This window comes from Alligator sinensis, unplaced genomic scaffold (genome assembly GCF_000455745.1).
Source record: "Alligator sinensis unplaced genomic scaffold, ASM45574v1 scaffold440_1, whole genome shotgun sequence".
Lineage (NCBI taxonomy): Eukaryota > Metazoa > Chordata > Crocodylia > Alligatoridae > Alligator > Alligator sinensis.
In genome coordinates, this window is record NW_005842950.1 from 155,206 (window position 1) to 174,704 (window position 19,499).

A 19,499-nucleotide genomic window follows, 5' to 3' on the forward strand; every position below is an offset into this window, starting at 1 on the left:
AATGCCTTTGTGTGGGTTCCCCTGTTTGGGATTCCCAGGGTACACATCAACACTGATGGGGTTCCAGGGCTGACTCTACCAGTCAGTTCAGGACTACATTAGAGAGAGTTCAACTCTCCAGCTGTGCATCTCTACAAAAGAGAAAACTTGGGTTTCCTTGCTAACAGAAAAACACCCAGGGTTTCCCCAGGTATGCTTCTGCTAGCAGGGAAAACTAGAGGTCCTCCATTTTCCAGAGGAGTGCCCTGAGTTGTCTTGCAGAATTGGGCCCTGACTACTCCCAGGATTAGCAGGGAACTGACCCTATGGGACAAGGGGAAATGTCTGTTCTGTTCAGTGACATCTGTTTATATCCTTAAAGCAGCATTGAGCATGATCTGAAAGAGATTAAGAGCAGTTTTAAATGAAAGTCATTTTCCCCCTTAGCTTTCCTGGGTATGTATCCCCATGAGCATGCCTGTGCAGTTGGTGGTGCCGCAGGCCTGTCTGCGGTGCCACAAATCACACATGCTGCACATAAAGGTCTTCACCGTGCTGCTAATTCACAGTGTGGTGGGCTTTTTTGACACAGGGGAATCCAGAAAAAAGCACCAGAAAAAAGTGAGGCAGTACATGTGGCAGCAGCATGTGTCACTTGAAACCAGAGCCTGGCCAGCCAAAGCATGCCAGGCAGGCTCCATTTGTCCAGAGTGCCACTGCTAGAGCCCCAGGATGCCTCCAGGACCCCAAATATGGTTTCTGGTGCATGCCGCAGCCTCTCCTACTCCATCCAGGGCAACTTGCCATGAGCCAGAGTGCACATGCAGGGGCGTTCCCTGTGACAACTAGCAGCGGCACAATGCTATTTGTCCCTGGGGAATGCACATTGCTACTCATGGGGATGCACCCCTTAATTTTATCCCTATATAGTTGTGCCATTCTTTTAGACCCCTCCTTATTAGGTGCTTTTGTTTCTACTTACGGTTTTCAGATTACTGAGAAGCTCCTGATGCAACATATTCTTACATATGCTTTAAAAAAAATAAATTCATCAAGATGTTTTGCCATTGTGTCTTTAATATAGTCCTTTTCAGAAACTGACAGATGTCCTTCACTTTATTCCTTAGATAATCCCCCGACTTTCCATAAGATCCTATTGGCCAAATTCCTGAGTTTGTGGAAGTCTGATTTTCTGTAGTCCATTATCTTTCCCCTGCTGTTCTCACTTCTTCATTTCCTTACAATAGGGAGCTCTATGTTTTCATAAAGACTTTTACCCAAATTACCTTCCATCTTTGAATTCTCAGACAGGTCCTCTCTACTAGTCATAAAATGAGTTCCACATAAAAGTTATCCTTCCAGGAAGGATAAATGCAAAATGCTGTTGGAGAACCCAGGAGTAAAACTACTGGTATGATTGCTTACATTGGGATGCATGGAGAAAATGCAGTGTGAATTTCGCATTCAGAGCACTTAATTGGGAAAAAGATAGGTGATTCTTCAGGCTTTGTACAAATGGCTATAATAAATGCTTCAACAGGTCACTGTATATTAGAGTTGCAGTTATAAAAGGTTAATACTGTATAAGTTGTTAAACAGTCCATCATGTCAATATATACATTACAAGTAACATGTGCTAATGTGCTTAGAATATTTATTCATACAAAATATTTACATCTGTAACATGCTCATAATATCTATCAATCATGTATTAAAACACAGGAAATTACATATAAATGGCACTTCTATACAAAGTGCAACCATATGATGTTTCCTTTTTGCCACTAAATTAATAGAAACATTTAAGCTTTCTGTCATAAGGTACAGAAACTTGTGAAACATTTCTGAGAACACCTGAAATTTCACAAAACTTTCTTGGCTTCAGGAATGACACTGCTGTTTATGTTCATCTTTTTTTTTAATCTGAATTCATAGAAATTAAAAAAAAAATAGGAATGGAAGTCTTAAAAAGTCAGGCATCATCAAAGTCAGTGTTTAACAGCAGTTCAGTGACCACTTTCCTGAAATGTTTATTTGAACCCCAGTTCAAACTCTTAATTCAAAGACTTTCTGAGGGTCACAAAAAATTCGTTCTCAGTTTCATGGGAAATTGAATGGTCTTTAGAGCAAACCTGAACCAGTGTGTGATTTTTTTTTTTAACATTGAAAACATGAGAGTTTTTTAACCAGTCAGCCAACAAAATTTGTTTTCAGTAGAGGTTTGCTTTGATATTTTCAGGATCTTGAAGGTGCGAAAAGCCTCATGCCTCTCTGTCCAATATTAAATCAAATTAGATCTGTGAGATAATTAATCAGTCATTTTAACTTTTTATTACAGACTTCCATTGAGAATCTTCAATCAGGTTTAAGAATTGGGAGCTACTTAATTTAGAAAAAAAATCATCAGCCATTATATTTTTCACACGTACACTATATGGAATTATAACGTACAATTACAGAACAGCTATGAAAGCAGTGCGATTATAGAACAATAGTAAATTACCTTCCTGGGTTAAAAAGACCCCTACACATTAAGTAAATCTTTTAAAACAATTAATATACCATGAGAATCTGAGCAGATGAGTAATGTTGATATTGTGTGGTAATGATGTTTGCTTTTTCAAGCAATTTTACTCTGTTTCAGTGTTTGAACAATGGGTACAGCTGAGACAGAAATGGACTACAAAGAGCTGTGTTGATTTCTAAACACGGAGTACATTTTTTAAATGTTGATGCAGAATTTGCAAATACCTGGTACCTGTTTTGGATTCTATTTGTCAAGACTTTTCCTCTCTCCTATTCAAAGCTGCACATCTTTCTTCATGATTTTCAAACAATGAGTGATGAAAGAAATGATGATATGTCATACCATGAAACTGATTTGGCTGTCTTTTGAAATAGGATTTAGTTGACAACATAAACAGCTTCTCTTGCAAATGTGCCTTACTGGAGGATCCACAAGCAGTTGACTCTGGTGTAGTGCTGTAATGCAACTTCAGTCATCACCAGGATTGATATACAAATCTATCATAGAATATGCAAATAACAGTGAAAGGTGCAAGCCAATTGGTATTTCCTAGGTATTACAAACAAGAGTTGGTTTACCCAGACCGAAAAAAAAAATCATGACCTTATTATGGCATTGGTATAGGGAATATTTTGTTGAAAGTTATACAGTTGAAATTGTGCAACTGCCAAACCTAGGTTGCCAGTTCCATGTTCCTACCCAGGTTTGATATTGGAACTCTTGTCAGCCTTGCTCAGTGCTTCAGTGTTGTAAAGGATATGTTATCTCTCTGACAGGTATCCCAGAAATACTCATTTTCAGTGAAAACTAACAAGAAGGATAATTTGTAATTTATAATTAAAAAGTAGGTTATCCTCCTGCAGCAGAAGCACACTAATTTTATTTCTACTGTGGTTACTTTAGAAGTTTTACTTTCATGCTGATAACAGCTAGTTTCCAACTGTGCTGTGTTAACAAAACAAACCAACCCCTCTCCCCCACTCTTATTAATGGGTATATATGTCATTATTTGAAATAGCAAATGGGAACATATATTTTTTCTCTGTCTCCATCACAGCAGTTTTTATATACACTTAACCACCATGCATAAATCAAAGAGGAATCTTTTCACCATTTGCTAAGGACAACTTTTCTGACTATAGTTAAATCTAAGAGTAGTCACTTGAGTATGTCCAAGAGAGAGCGTTCAGGAATGAACCCATAGATGCAAATTCTGTCTGAGAATTTACCCAGACAGACAATTTAATGTGGCAGCCAGCATTTCAAACTACTAGTACTTGTTGTTGTTATTAAAGTTTTATAACCGAAGGCACACTATAATTCCTTCTCTATCAATAACAGTATTGATTCAATATAGGAGCCTATTTTCTCTCCATTAACGCTAAAAAATTACTGTCACACTCACCTAAATAGTCCTCAGATTGGCAAACAAATATAAAACAAAAGTGCTATGAAGACTAAATAACCCCACTAGACTTCTCCATTAGTTCAAGTCTGAAATAACTAGAAAGAGAATTGCTAACCTTTCTCCCACTTCTTTTACCAGGTCCCGGACTGGCATTTTTAGCTTATCCAGAAGCAGTGACACAGTTACCGATCTCTCCTTTGTGGGCAATTCTGTTCTTCTCCATGTTGCTTATGCTTGGAATAGACAGCCAGGTAATTTTGTTTTTAAACAGCAATTAATCCTAATAAAGGCAGATTATTTTTCTGTGTGACATGAGACACCGTAAATTTTCCCATATACTGTATTTACCCAAATATAAGATGACCCCAAATTTAAGATGGCCCACCAATAATTAGATTCTATTAATGGGAAATGTATACATTTGTTATAATTTTCCACTTATAGAATATTACTTTTGGGGCGTCATCTTAAATTAATACCCACTACCACTGCAGGTGGTGGAGGGACAGATGAAGAGGAAGGCAGTAATGGGTCAGGCAGTGAGGCCACAGACACTGGAGGGAGCAGTAAGGAGACAGGTGGTAGGGGAGGCATGCAGCTTGCCCCATGCAACCTGCCCCGGGCAAACTCCTGGTCAAGCTCAGGACTTTGGGTGTCAAATTCAAATCCCTATTGTAATATTTGTAGTTAGTATTCATTTTAGAGAGGAGGGTCTTCTCTTCCATTTTAAGAGAGAAATAAGTTTGGAATGACACAATGAGGCAAATCCTTTCAGTACCACAGAAGTCAATAGATTATTCTGCGAGTTGATGGACCTTAGTCCTCTTTAAGGTCGAGCCAAATTACCTCACATATAATTTAGTTTTGATCCCTGGCTTCCCAATACTGAACTGACAGATTATACAGCTGTTAATCAGCATCAGCTTTGGCCTTTGAGGGTGACATCCAGAAGCGAACAACGTACTCCATGTTGGTGTTTTTATGAGGTTCCTCAGATGTATTTATATTCAAGAAAATATGCTCTAGTAACTTTCGACAATTCCTCATATTTCATGAAAGACCGAACACAGCTTTTAATAAATTTAATTGTAATACAGAGATTTCATTTTGCGGACTGCCGAGGAAGCAGATTTCTCTTTGGTAGGCTAGAGGACATAGGAGATTATTTATCACTGCACACCTGGGCCTGTAGTTAGTTGCAGTGTCATAAATTTGGAAGACAGCACCATTACTGATCTTCAGTTAATTTACAAGAAAATCTTTATCCTGGATGGATTACTGAAGTAACGATGGAGCCAAACCACCCCCCCCCCCCCCCCCCCCCCACTCACTTACCCCTTCTGTACCTACCTTCTACAGCCTCCGGTTTGTCACCCTCTTCTGCCCTCAGTGTTGCTTCTGCCCCCCTCAGCCTCAGCCTCAGGCCTCAAGCCCCCCTTTCTCTAACCCCCTCTTTCCCCTCTGTGCTGCTTCTGCCCCCTGCATCCTTGGGTCCCTGCTCCTCCTTCCCTCTGTTCTTCTCCCTACCCTTGCCTGCCTATCCTCCTCCCTCTTACACTTGCTCCAGCACCAGCAGACTCCTGCCCTGCTGTAGCCTGAGGCATGAAGCACAGCTGTTACAGAGCCAGGCCATACTCCATGCTCCAAGCTTCAGTGGAGGCAGAGCCTGCCAGCGCCAGAGCAAAGGTAAGGGGGGGTGCAGCAGGGGAGGGAGAAGCAGCATGGTGGGGAGGGGGAGGAGCAGCAGGGGTCCATGCTACAGGGGAGGAGCAGCAGGGGGGTACAGAGGTGGCTGCCCCCCACCACCTTATACTCAATTGTAAGATGAGGGGCTTCTCTCCCCCCTATGTTAAATGGGAGGGAAAAGTCATCTTTTAATTGAGTGAATATAGGATATCCCACAGTAAGATTTCCATGGTTACAGGAGCACATCTTGTGCAATGGGGTAGCTAGCAGGGGTAAGGGACCAGCAGGAACAGGATAACCAGTTGGAACTAAGCTACTTTCCTTTCCACAAAAAACCCCAGAGTTAGTAACTGCAGGTACAGAATGCAGGATGCTGAGATGGTGAGGTGGATGGAACATCCCACAAGACTGTGGGGAGCTCCCCAGCATGCTCAGCAGTAGACCCGGAAGTGGCCCAGAAGCACTTCTGGGCCACTTCTGGGTTTGCCGGGGACTGTGCACCCCCTGCCCCTGCACTTCCTCAGCTCGGCAACTGGTGCCTCCTGGGACTGGGGGGGGCACACGGGGTCCCTCAGTGGGTGATTGCCAAGCCAGGGAGGTGCTGGGGGGGAGTGGGGAGCGCATGCTCCCCGACAGGACTTGAAGTGGACTGGAAGTACTTCCAGTCTACTTCCAGGTTCACCGCCAAGCACATGGGGGGGGGAGGGTCCCCTGTGCTCCTGTAGGATGCTCCATCCACCCCACCATCACAGCGATCATGAGTCACACTGGTACATCGTATGTATTAAAAACCTTTTAAAGCCATGTCTATGGCCGGATTGCTGATTCTCTGAATCAGGATCGAATCTTTGGATTTGGCCGAATTGAATCGGGAACAGTGATCTGAATCAATGAGTCAAATCACTGTCCACGATACGGCCGAATCCAAATTGAATAGGGCTTGTTTCACATACCCCTACTAATTATATATAGCTAGCATTTGACTAGTCATTACTAATAAGAACAAAACACTTCATTTTCTTGATAACCAAAATTACTTGATACCTCTCTAGGAAGCTACCTTTCAACAAAATCCACCAAAACATAAGTAACTGTTAAATCTTATTATCGGTATTTTTTCATTAAAATTGAAGTTCACTGAAAAACAGTGAAATACCTCACACAGTCTGGGAAGAAATACTCTGAAATTAATTAGACCAAAATATTCATGATAGAGCTTGTCCCTAGGCTATAGTAACAGCTGAAGAAGGTAGCCTAATATTATTATAAATCAGAGAAAATTAGGGTTGGAAGGTACCTCAGGAGGTGATCTGGTCTAAACCCATGCTCAAAGCAGGACCATCCTGAACTAGATCATCCCAGCCAAGGCTGTCTACCCGGGTCTTAAAACCCTCTAAGTATGGAGATTCCACAGCCTCTCTCAGTAGCTTGTGCCAGTACTTTGCGACTCTCCTGGTGAGATTTTTTTTCCTTTAACATCTAGCTTAAACTTCCATTGCTGCAAGTTAAGACCATTGCTCTTTGGTATGCCATCTGCCACCACTGAGAAATCTAACACCATCCTCTTCGGAACAACCCTTCAGCCTTGAAGCCTTGAAGGCTGCTATTAAATCCCTCCTCAGTCTTTTCTTTTCCACACTAAAGAAGCCCAGTTCCCCCAGCTATTCCTCCTAAGTCATGTGCCCCAACCCCCTAACCATTTTCATTGCTCTCTGCTGCACTCTCTCCAATTTGTCCACATCCTTCTGTAGTGGCGGGGGAGGGGGAAGAGGCAGGGGGAAAAACTAGACACAGTCCTCCAGATGTGGCCTCACCAGTGCTGAATAGAGGGGAAATAATCACTTCCCTCAATCTGCTGGCAACATTCCTAGTAAAGTGGCTCCTGGAGTCCACCAGGTTGCAGCCTCTGCACCTCTTCCTCCAGAACCACTTATTGAGATTCTGACTGCACTTTTCTCCTCACCTGTTTACTTTTTCATTCCCCATCGATGGTTCTACCTGTCGGGACCCAGGGCAGCTGGCCAGCAGCTCTCCCTGACTCCCACCCGGGCGGATAAGGGTCCGTCAGGCGGGTACTTGTGACGCTTGGAGTGGAATTAATTAGGCGGATGCTTATCGGTTGCAAAGCAAGATTATTCACTCACGCCGTCAAGGTGGTGAAAGACGGAGGTCAGATATACTTGGTTAGTTATAGCTTAAGGTTCGTAGGTCGTAGGTCGGTCTGCATAAGAGTTTGGTGGTCGGGCAGAAGGTCGGGCCGGCAGGTCGTTGATTTACGTCTGAGATAAGGTCAAAGACGGGGGGGCAAACTGGCAAGTGATCAAATTGTCAGTTACTCTGACGCATACGTTCAGAGGTCTCCAGGTTGTGTGTGCGGAGGTCTCCTCTTCTTCACGGAAGTGAAGACGGGTTTTATTCGTGTAATAGCCAATTGCTTTTCGCCACATCATAAATTTAATTAGAATCGCCAGTTATCTAGCGGTCTTCGCTAGGGTGTTATCATAGGGTTACTCCTTGTTTTCTTTGACCAATTATAATGATTTATGTACAGCACAGAAGGCTAAGTTCTATCTCTGTTAGTGGCGCAGCAATAAATTTCTTTTTGACATGCGCAGCAAAAAGACGGTTACTGGCAAAAACTTTTGTTAACCCTTAGTTAACTTAGTGTAAAACAAAACTGCTTTGAATGGTTTTACTTGCTTGTGACATGGGCACTACTTAATTTGGTTGTGACACTACCAAAGCCTGGGACCTCCTGGTTAACCTTCTCCTAGCCCTGGCCAACCTGGCTATTCATGTCACCAGGAAGGAGGCTCTGGCCAGGAGGGCCCCCAGGCACTGTGCGGCCATTTTCCTGGATTTTCTCCGGTCCTGTCTCTGGGCAGAGCATCACTGGGCAGTAGCTGCCAGCTCTATAGCTACATTTGAGAGTTGGTGGGTGGTAACTTGCGTGCTCTGTTTGGTGTCCCCTGAGGGTGCATTTGTTTTGACCCTCTGACCCACTTGCACTTCTTTTTTTTGTCATTTTTTGTTGCCCGTATTCAGGTGTTCTCTACCTCTATTAGCCCCCAGTTAAAAGGGGCTACTAAGTGATATGGTGGGCTAGGCCCACAGCCCTGGTAGTTAACAAACAGGCCCACTAAAGTGGGCCAGTATGCTGTTAGCCTTCTTGGCATAAAGGACACACTGTTGCTTCATAAAATAAGTTATGTCTACAGGCTGTCAGGCTTTCTTCATTTTCTTTTCAACTGTTCCACCAGTTTTAGTGAAATGTTTCATTTATAAAGGAGCTGCCAGTATTGACTAAGTCATGATTGCACTCCTAGAAATGAATGTTCTTTAATATTAATCAGGCATTCAGGAATTCAATTATCATGGACATGACTCTGTGTGTGTAATATTTCTGAAATTTCCACATCGAAGGCCAGATCATCAACTAGTATAATCTGGCACTTTTGCATTGATTTAATGGAGCTATGCTTATTTATACAAGACAAAGATCTAATCCTGAATCCTTAACCTTATAATTTAAGCACCAATCTGGCAAGATTTTAAGCATATATCTAATTTAATGAATGTGCGTAATCTCAAAAAAATGCATAAATAATTATTTTCAGGATCTAGGTTTTGGATGTACACACCTCTTCTTCCATTACAAAAAAGATAACTTTAATTTAAAGAAGTGAATGATAATTTATCATTTAAAATTATGAGAGCTGTTGCAGCTGAATAATTTTGCACATGGATCTTTTTAGACAGAAACGGATTTTTCAAATGTGCTCAGCAGTGTGTTCAGCAAAGTCAGTGTGGCTCTAGGAAAATGCTGAGTGCTTTGAAGACTCACCCTAAATCTAATCATGAAGTTTTATTGCATTGTGTTTAACCTGGAGCTCTACTTATAGTTCTGCACTGTGGAAGGATTCATAACAGCCTTGGTGGATGAATTTCCAAAGTTATTACGCAATCGAAGAGAAATATTCATTGCCGTTGTCTGTATTGTTTCCTATCTGATAGGACTGTCCAATATTACTCAGGTAAGGAGTGTAAAGGGTTTTTATCTTGCATGCTTTCCTTATATTTTCAATCAGGTATTTTCAAGTGGCTGAAGAGAAAAATCTCTCTCCGAAGATGATTAATTCAAGGGTAATAAAATTTTAAATAAGTACATTAATGAATGAAGATGATAAACATTTATTTCCCCTAGGACCTATAATGTTTGTAAATAAGATTCAATAAGGAAGCAAATAGTACTCATGTAAAATGACATCTACATGGAAGGGGTGTTGTGAGCATTAATGAATGGCCAGGTCAGGGCTGTCCTGTGGCCTGCAAGGGGTTAGTCTTTGACCCTTGTATTCCCACCCAGCCATTGCTTCCCCCATCATTACGGCTGTAGCAGCAGCAGCAGCCAGAGGCTCTGGCTTCCCCTTCCCTCTGGCTTCTGCCTCCTGTCCTGCACCAGGGGGAAGGGCAGAGCAACCTAGCATAGGTTGTGGTACCAGGGAACCCCATGGTACAAGGCACCAGTGCAGCACAGTGCAGTGGAGGAGCCTACACCCAGGGAGTTGAAGGTAGAACTGGGGCACCTGTGCCTGTGTACCCAAGCACCCATGTATGTGGTCGTTACGGGGGGGAGGGCAGAAGTACCCATGCACCAGATGCAGTGGGGGTGGATGGGCTGTCTGTGTGCCTGGTGCAGCAAGGGACCTGGGGGGCAAAGGTCTCATGCAGGTGTGGCCCCTACAGCATGTATCCTCCCCCTTCCCCCATTAACCTATCAGGTTGTGCAGCTCCCAGCCGCTAAAAAGTTGGCCAGCCCTGGACCAGATCACCCAAGGATGCAAATCTGCATGACTTGTCATTTAAACTAAAGAAGTAAGCAGGTAACTTGTCCAGGGTTCATAGAACTCTTTGAGATCCAGGGTGACTAAGAAACAAAAAAGTATTATTTCTTCTCTGGGTTGCAAGTGAATACGGGGAAAATATTGAACTGAGAGTCAACCAGAAGTAGATCCAGAGCCACAGATCAATGTTACTCTAATTTTTTGGGAACCGTTGACTTTTGAAGAGGTAAATGATACGAATGTGAGCATTTTATATATGTGTTTTATACATATACACTTTAATGATGTGTATGTATGTGTATCAAGGGTGTGTGTGTGTGTGTGTAGATGCACACGCACGTACATGTATATATATATATATATATATATATGAAATTGTATACTGAGCTAGAATACTTTGCCATAATCTTGATACATAACTTACAAAATTATGCATGAGAAATGTACAGCTACTTCTAAAATAAATCCTAAGGGAATGCATTAACTCTTTCTTTATTTTCTTTTTACATATTCTAGGGTGGAATTTATGTGTTTAAGCTTTTTGACTATTACTCTGCCAGTGGAATGAGTCTCTTGTTTCTTGTATTCTTTGAATGCATCTCCATATCCTGGTGCTATGGTATGTGATATGTTTTCCTTACACTGCATGGAGTAGTACAACTATAAAACCTGTGAACATTTTTAGCAATTCCACCTGCCTACTATGCCTGAAAACCCATGTCTGGAAAGCTGCCTGTGTGTATGTTAGTGCAGGGTATACTCTTTGACATTTCTCTCCGTATAGTTCCAGTGCACTGAAGGAGATGTTCTATGAGTGGCTCAATATTTCTTTGTAAAGACACTTTAAAGTTTGAAAGATTTCCTCCAATCCAACTCTTGGCATTTCTTCATTTTCTTTTGAAGTTTGAGTCCAACATGTTCAAAGGTGTGTCAGCACTGTTCTATTCAATGTTACAAGGCTTAGGACAAATGAATAGTCCCTCTCATGCTCCCACTTGGGAAACACAGCACTTTAAACTTGGAATCTTGGCCCCAGGACAGTAATGCTGGGGCTCGCTAAATAGTTAATGATCACTGAGCTTCATAACCACTTCCTCACTCCTTTTCTTCAGGCCCCATATATTCCCTTTCTTGGCTGCCATGGGCCATTTTTTGAAAGTGCCTAATCTCTCGTGTGGTATTTTGAGCAGTATGTTAGAAAGCCAGAAAACCACAAGTTCAAAACCCTCCTGGGGAAAGGCCAGAGTACTAGAATCAAGGTCCCTACCTTCCTGTTTGAGTGCTCCAGCCATTCAGCTATTGAAGCTGAAATACAGATGACCTGTTTCTAGGCCCTTCTAGAACCTGTTGCTTGCTTTCAGAGTAAATAATGCACCCATGTAATGCTTTAAATTACACTCTACTCTACTTTCAGTTTAGGCTCATGTTGCTGGTCCTCTTTTATTTCTAATCTGGTGCAACAGCAATGATACTCTTATTGTTAATGGGACTTGCATTAAATTTTTTCTTGCCTAGTTAATCAAAAAGTTCAAATCTGAAATAGATTGATAAGAATACCCTGCAGATAACTGGACAGTATTAGTAGTGCACAGAGAATGTCTTTTAATATGTCAAACCTGTTAAGCTTGTAATTTAATTGTGTATCTTTTTTTTATTTCTCTACTTCAGGTGTTAACAGATTTTATGACAATATCCAAGAGATGGTGGGATACAGACCTTGCATCTGGTGGAAACTCTGCTGGTCATTCTTTACTCCTATAATTGTGGCAGTAAGGAATAAAAATTATTATGTTTACACTCATCTGAAGGGTATAAACAACCCAAAGTATGCACTACAATATTATCATGCCATCTAGCATATTAATGCAAATGCTAACCTTTCTCCTAAATTGTACGAATAAAAAAAAAAATAACTGTGCTGAAGGTAGTGGTGTAAGATCAGTGTCAGTAAGAGAAGAATCAGGGCCCTACATTGTTAATATTTTGGAATCAGTGAAAGGAAGGACAGATTTTTTAATTCTGGAATTTATTCTAGAATCTTTCAGAATTTGGTAAGTAAATTCATGCACTGCATCTTGACCATTTAATTCATATTTATACATCCCATATCCATTCTGCTTTAAGATATAGAATGTCCAAAAAGTGCCTCTTCCCATAAACTAAATTTCTTCACAGGAGTTACAAACAGAGCTCCCAGAACTATTGCTATTTGTTCTTCTGCCCTTTGAGAGATGTTGCCAGGCTTGTCACCAGATTATACTGTGGCAAAGTGGGGCTCCCTGCCTAGCCAGAGTGCTAGGTTCCCCACTTGCCTTTGGGCACGCCCCCCACCTGACTCTCCTGCCATGCCTTGTTCTTAATTAATTAAGATGTTAATTAAGGTGGGAGGCTGCCCATTCATGCCCCAATGCCAGGGGGTGCTATCTGCGGCTCCGTACCTCCCCTCTACCACAGCCCATGCCTCGCAGATGGCATTCAGCTGTTGATCTCACCAGCCCCATACTGGGCCTCAGAATCCTCCAATCAGGATCCCTCTAAGATCCCTCCATTCAGGCAGCCTACTCCACCCTCATTCGGGCTGTCTGGCTCCCTGAAACCGTTTCCCCTCTCAGGCATGGTTCCCCCAGGACCTTTGGCCACACAGGCCCTGACCTCACCTCCAAGGCCAGTTGAGACCCCAGACCCTCAGCTCTGGGTGTCCCTCATAGTGGGCCCCTGGCCCTTTTGAACATTCTGGTCCTGGCCCTAGCATCGACCACTCGAGGATATCCTACATCAGGACTCTTTCACTAGCCCTTTCACTCTCTTGGATCTGCCTTCTGGTCCCTACTAGGGGTTACCCGCCTGGTTGTGGGAGCTGGGGTAACTCACACCATGACTGGTGTTCCAGGGTCTCACAGGGACTCTCACTCCCCACCTGGAGCAGCATGTCATTGTGCTCTCTCTCTATATATATATAAACATACTGGGCTCTCAGTCCTCTGGTTTTCCCTCCCTTCACTGGGGTTCCTCATCTCTGCCCCCTCACTGGGGCTCCACACAGCCCCCTGGCTCCTCATTTGGGGCTCCGCACCACTCCCCTCACTTGGGGCCATGGGGCTTTGCTCCCCGGTGGGCTCAGGGGGCCGTAGCCATGCCTGGCCCCCACTCTCCCTCCTCAGGGTCTCTTGAGGTCTTGCACCCCAAAGGGATCAGGTTGCTGCAGCCATGTCTGGTCCTCCCAACTCTCACTCCTTGGGGTCTTGCATACCACAGGGCTCAGGTGGCCACAGCCGTGCCTGGCCCCCGCTCTCCCTCCTCAGGGTCTTATACCCCCCCGGGCTCAGGTGAACATAGCTGTGCTTGACCCCCCACTACCTCTGGTATTACTTAAACACACCCGAAGGTGAGGGCTAGGGTTAAGGCCCTTTCACTGGGGTTATCACTCGCCTGGCATTTCCTGGAGGCTCCTGCACCACTGAAAGCCCAACCAGGCCACCCACTCCTGGCAGGGTGCAGTTTTAGATTATGCCCAGGACCAGGAGCCTCCAAGCCATCCCCTACAGCTCCTGCCCTTACCTCCAGGATGATACATGAAGCCTTGCAAGCAGGCAATGCTGCTGCCAGGCGATGTTGCTGCCCACCAGCAGGGAACTGATCTGTTTATATAGGTAGCCAGGGATCTAAAATGGCTGCCACAATCAAGCACCTGCTGACTGCTTGACCCAGATTTTAAAGTGGAAGGTACCAACAGTGCCCTGCCGCATATCTCCCGCCTTAAAATGGTACCTGGGGGAGGTTTCCCTGCTGCTCCCCCAAAACAGGCCTCCCTCAGAGCCTGAGAGAGCCCCCAAAGGTACTCCGCCACATGTACCATCAACTCATTGGGCCTGAAAGCAGTGAAAAGACTTGGTCCAAAGTCTGATGCATACTCAAAAATATTACTGTGGTCATTTTCCATTTAAGAGAAATTGTGAGCAGAAAGGAAGTCTGAACTAAAAGGAAACAGTAAAAAATGAAGTAGTGGGCATGGTAGAAAAATACATCAATTTTGAAAGAAAGAGAAGGAAAAATACAATAGAAAGTCAGTACTATGTAAAATACTATGGATCAGGTTTTCAGCTGTTATCATGTGGCTTCACTTCATTGACAGAAATGGAATTTCACTGATCAGACGCAACGTTGTGCCCAAAATATAAAATGTGATTAAAGTACATCCACTTGTGCCAACCTGGCTTTTGGTGAATGCCTAACAATTTTTTGTTTAACTGAACCAGAGGGAATCAAGGACTAAATTATGATGAAAGTTGTTAGTGAACATTTCCAGGTCTTCCTAAATCAGAAAAAGTTCTGCCATTTTTTATTTATCTATTTGTCTACCTACCTGGTTATTTATTTCTTTTCCCTTCATCTCTTTTCTTTTCCACTTCAACTCCACATATCTGTGGACATTCAGCATAAAGATATTGCTGAGATAGTGCTAAGATCCAGGTTAAAACCAACTTAGAATAAGGCAGAAAAACATCTCAGTGGTGTCTACATACATGTTGATGCACTGTGATCCTGCCTTTTTATTTAAAAGATAATTTTCAGGGAAAGTATCTTCTTCCCAAAATTTTTCCATTGGAAAACCGAAAAACTTGAAGAGATCAGCTTGTTTTGTTTTGTTTTTTTAAATCTAAAGTCTAAATTATCTACTAAAAATATTGATTAAAGTAAATTGTTGTTGTTTTCATCTCTTTCCCAAAGAGAAAAAAAAATCACACTAGTACTAAGCTGTAGTAATTCCATAGGCCCCAGTTCAGCCAGGTATGTAACTGCCTGAATTTAAACTTGTGAGCAGTCCTACTGACTTTGTTATAACCACTCACAAGCTTAAAATTAGGTACATGCTTACCTGCCTGACAGGGCACTTTAAAAAATGGGTTGAATATGTGGAGATAAGAGAAAGTAAGAACACTACCATTAAGCATGCAGAAAACCCTATATCAAATAAATAAGCCAAATTCTTTTAGATAGTATGGGCCATGTCTACATGAGCAGAAGACTGAAGTTGTTATTGCACAGTCATTTAGTACTTGCATAACCAAGTAGTAAATGACTGATTTACTGTGTATTAGCATCCCCACATGGTTTTTTTTCAGATGCTACTGTGCAGTGGTGTTGCATCACAGTTAGTGTCCATCAACACTACTGTACAGTAGCATACCTCCCCAAAGATTGTCACCTTGTTGTGGTGGAGAGGCTTGCATGTTCCAATGACCCTGAGAGTGATGCCATCGGGAGCTTATGTGTCAGGACAGGGGTGTCCTTTAGCAGTTGCATCCATGACTTTACAGCCCCTTTTAGGATACCCTCTACTCACCATGGTGGGGAGGGGGCTAGAAAAGGTGCCTGAAAAATAGGCTGTCCTGTCTCTCTTGGCTGGGAAACTGCACCCAGCAGGGTGACCAGTCCTACTGTCAAAATAAGGAAAAGCTAAACTTTGGAACCTGGAATGTAAGAATGCTCATCAACAACCCAAAGAGCGATCACCCAGTAAGACAAACTGCCATTGTGGCTTGGGAGTTAGTGAGGCATAACATCAACATCACTGCTTGCAGCAAAACCTAGCTGTCCAGAATGTATTTTCATTATGGATTCCTATTTGAAATCTCTGGGTTTATCTTGTGAATTATGTGTAGGTGTTTGCACATCTAATAGTGCTAATATTGTGCTGTACCCTGTAGCACCCTTAAGGATCACACAGCACCCTATGGTGTCACATCACCCAGTTGAGTCACTGGCTTAAATGAAAGTTAACACATCCCTGCTGCTAACAGGTACCCTTCACCCATTTTATGAAAAATGTCAGCATCTGCTTTCCATAACTGTTTTTCATTTGCAATTCTTAGAAAGACGTTATCTTCAAAATACTGGGAAGCAAGCTATTGATAATGATGGTCATATATATAAGTAGGAACTGTTAAACCCTGACTCCATGTGGCACCCAAAGACTAGGGAGACAGTGGTCCAATCGCTCATGGATCATGTTACTCATTAACCAGAGCAAGCAGGGAGCAAATGCTACTTGTACACATTGCTCGCAACAGCTGTATTTAGCATGGAAACAGCTTCGGGCAAGCTCTCTCACAGACACACAGCCTGTGAACATGGGGAGCAGCCCTGAACATTAGTTTTTTTTCACATTTTATACACCTTGGTTTATACTCATTAAAATTCACTCTGCCCTCATCCCTCCTTCGGTTCCAACCATTTCTTCTCCCATCTCACGCTAGCTCTGTTTACTGTTTGCCTCATTAGCATGGTATTGTCTATGCGTTTCATTCATTTACATGCCTCTCTGCTAAGAGCACATGTGTAAGACTTTGACCTCCGCTTCCTTCGCTCACTTGCTGGTTCTTTCTGGTTTCTTGCTGACTTCAGCACCATCTCCAAGGTTTTGCTTCTGCTTTATCTCCTGACAATAGCTGGCAGGTTGCATCTTGTTCTTCACACTATGCTCCCCCTCTATGTGACATTGGTCAGGCCATAACTGGATTACTGTGTCCAGTTCTAGGCACCGCACTTCAGGAGGGATGTGGACAGCATTGAGAGGGTCCAGAGGAAGGCCACTCACATGATTTAGGGACAGCAGGGCAGACCATATGAGAAGAGGCTATGGGACCTTAACCTGTTCAGCCTTTGCAAGAGAAGGCTGAGGGGGGACCTGGTGGCCGTCTATAAACTTACTAGGGGGGACCAGTGGGGTTTGGGAGAGACCTTGTTCCCCTGAACGCCTCCCGGAGTAACAAGGAATAATGGCCATAAGCTGCTAGAGAGTAGGTTTAGCCTAGACATCAGGAGGCACTACTTCACAGTCAAGGTGGCTAGGATCTGGAACCAACTTCCAAGGGAAGTGGTGATGGCTCCTACCCTGGGGGTCTTTAAGAGGAGGCTTGACGTTTACTTGGCTGGGGTCATTTGAGCCCAGTTTTCTCTCCAGCCCCGGCAGGGGGTCGGACTAGAAGATCTACAAGGTCCCTTCCAACCCTACATCTATGAATCCCATTGTTAGAAAACTGCTTGCTTAAGCATTTGCAAAGTTAGTTACTTTTAATATATCATCCTGCCTTGTGACCAGCAGCTTTTGCTGAGACACATACAAGCCTTTATTCAGCTGCAAATCCAGTGCTCCCCAAGATCCAAATATTGTCACCCTAACACTCCCTCACAGAATTAGTATATGCAGCAAAAAAGACACCTAGCCGATTCTCCAAAGCTCATCACTTTCTCTGCACAATACACCCCTTTGGCCTTGCAAGGTAGATAGTGCTTTGTGTTACTTGGACAAAGGACTGACCTTTTTGCCCATCGTTGGTAATGAGTGAGACAGTGCTTAGGCTATTTACTTTCCTGCCTGGGACCAAGCCAGAAACTGGGACGATGGTACCATAGGAATATTTTCTGCTTTTGCATTGGCATGAATATGCAGCTGAATATTAACTAGATGCTTGGTGCTATTGTAGCACTACTAGTGCCTCTCCATTTTGTAAAAGTTTGGATAAATTATAAGGGTTAGGACTACTTATTAACTTGCCATGGAAACTAGGTATGCTGTTTGCATAGGAAGGCCCTGGTTTTCCTTAGGATTTTATCATTTCACTTTGTATTTCTAATCTTTGCATAAATTTGGGGAATTAATAAAATGACATTACATTACTATTTCTACTATACAAATTAAAATACATTAATTTTAACACAAACAAAACAAAAACAAGGGGGCAAAAGGGAAACAAAGGATGACAATAAAACAAACAATTCAATAGCCTTCTTGATTTTTGGCACGGCTGAACTCTGCGAAGTGATGCTCTGCATGATGTATCATTTTTGTAGCCATTCTTCAGGTATTTTATAGCTTATTAAGAAGTGTCGCTTTACATTTCATAGTTCATCATAGTTGACATCACAATTACTTATAATAACAGCATTTTACAGACGTAGTAAAACACAATCATTACACATGACAGTCAAGCTTGATTTTTTTCTTGTCTTCAGTGGTGGTTCCATCCTGTAAAACACAAGGACAAAAAGGGAGGGGCTCACCCCTTCTCATTAGTTTGTTTATACACTGTGGCTGGCTTTGCTTGGCTTATAGCCAGGTTGGCACTTATTTAAAAATTTCTCCTCCTTGCACCTTGCAGAGGCTGCTTTTACAGCAGTGTTCTTCTCTTAAAGTGGCAGGCATTTCATGCCACACCTCTTTTTCTTGTCTTACACCAAAAGTCTTTTCTGTTGGAGTATGCTCCCCTTAGCTTTTTGTTAATGAAGGATAACTTACAAGGAGGTGAGAGCTAAGGTTTTTAAGGCACTTTATATTTGCCTCTGCTGCTTCCCTAGGGTGGTTATTATGCAGCATTTTGTAGAGCCTACCCTGCTACAGGTAGCTCTATTATACTAACCACACCTAGGAGGGTGGCAGTTTTAGGTCATTCTTAGTATTAAACTCTCTACTCTCCTGCTCTGTTCTTCTTTACTTCTTATGAGCACAGCCTCTCACTTCTGGGCTTCTTGGCCCCCCCTCAGGTCACTTGAGATTGCAAGCTCCCAGCTCTGACAGCTTTAACAGTGATCTTCTTTGTTCCCCTTCTCTGGACTGCTCGATCACTTGGTTTTTTAGGGCTCTGCAGACTCTTTATTAGATTTTTATTTTTCCTTTTTCTCTCTCTCTAGCAACTCTTTTGAATCCTAACACTTTTTCTAGGTTTTACTTAACTTTTAGTTTTCCTTTTCCTTAATAGATTTTAATCATAACTGTTTCTGGGCTACAGGCTTCATAGTTCATTCTCATCAGTGGCACCTTCTTGCCTTGATCTTTGCAAATCAACTTATCCATCAAATGTCTTTCTTTTACAGCTGTACAGCTCAGCAAGCTCCACTTTAGGACTAAGAAAGTATCTTTTAAAGACCGTGGGTGACAAATTACACACTACACACAATCCCTTTAAGAAAACTTTTCCTACCTTAAAAAGGAAACTTTTAAACTCTGCCTTTTCAGAGAAAAACAAAACATGCCTCTTAAAAGCTCCCTCCTCTT

The 19,499-nt window shown here is 42.7% G+C and overlaps 1 protein-coding gene across 1 annotated transcript in view; it reads left to right on the forward strand.

Moving 5' to 3' along the window:
* Positions 1–19,499, forward strand: part of SLC6A1 (solute carrier family 6 member 1) — a 49,341-nt gene that overhangs the window by 19,307 nt on the left and 10,535 nt on the right. The window contains exons 9-12 of the mRNA XM_006036355.2: positions 4,053–4,165; positions 9,503–9,634; positions 10,961–11,063; positions 12,113–12,213. Of these exons, the coding sequence (XP_006036417.1) occupies positions 4,053–4,165; positions 9,503–9,634; positions 10,961–11,063; positions 12,113–12,213 (449 nt within the window). The remainder of the gene's footprint in view (positions 1–4,052; positions 4,166–9,502; positions 9,635–10,960; positions 11,064–12,112; positions 12,214–19,499) is intronic.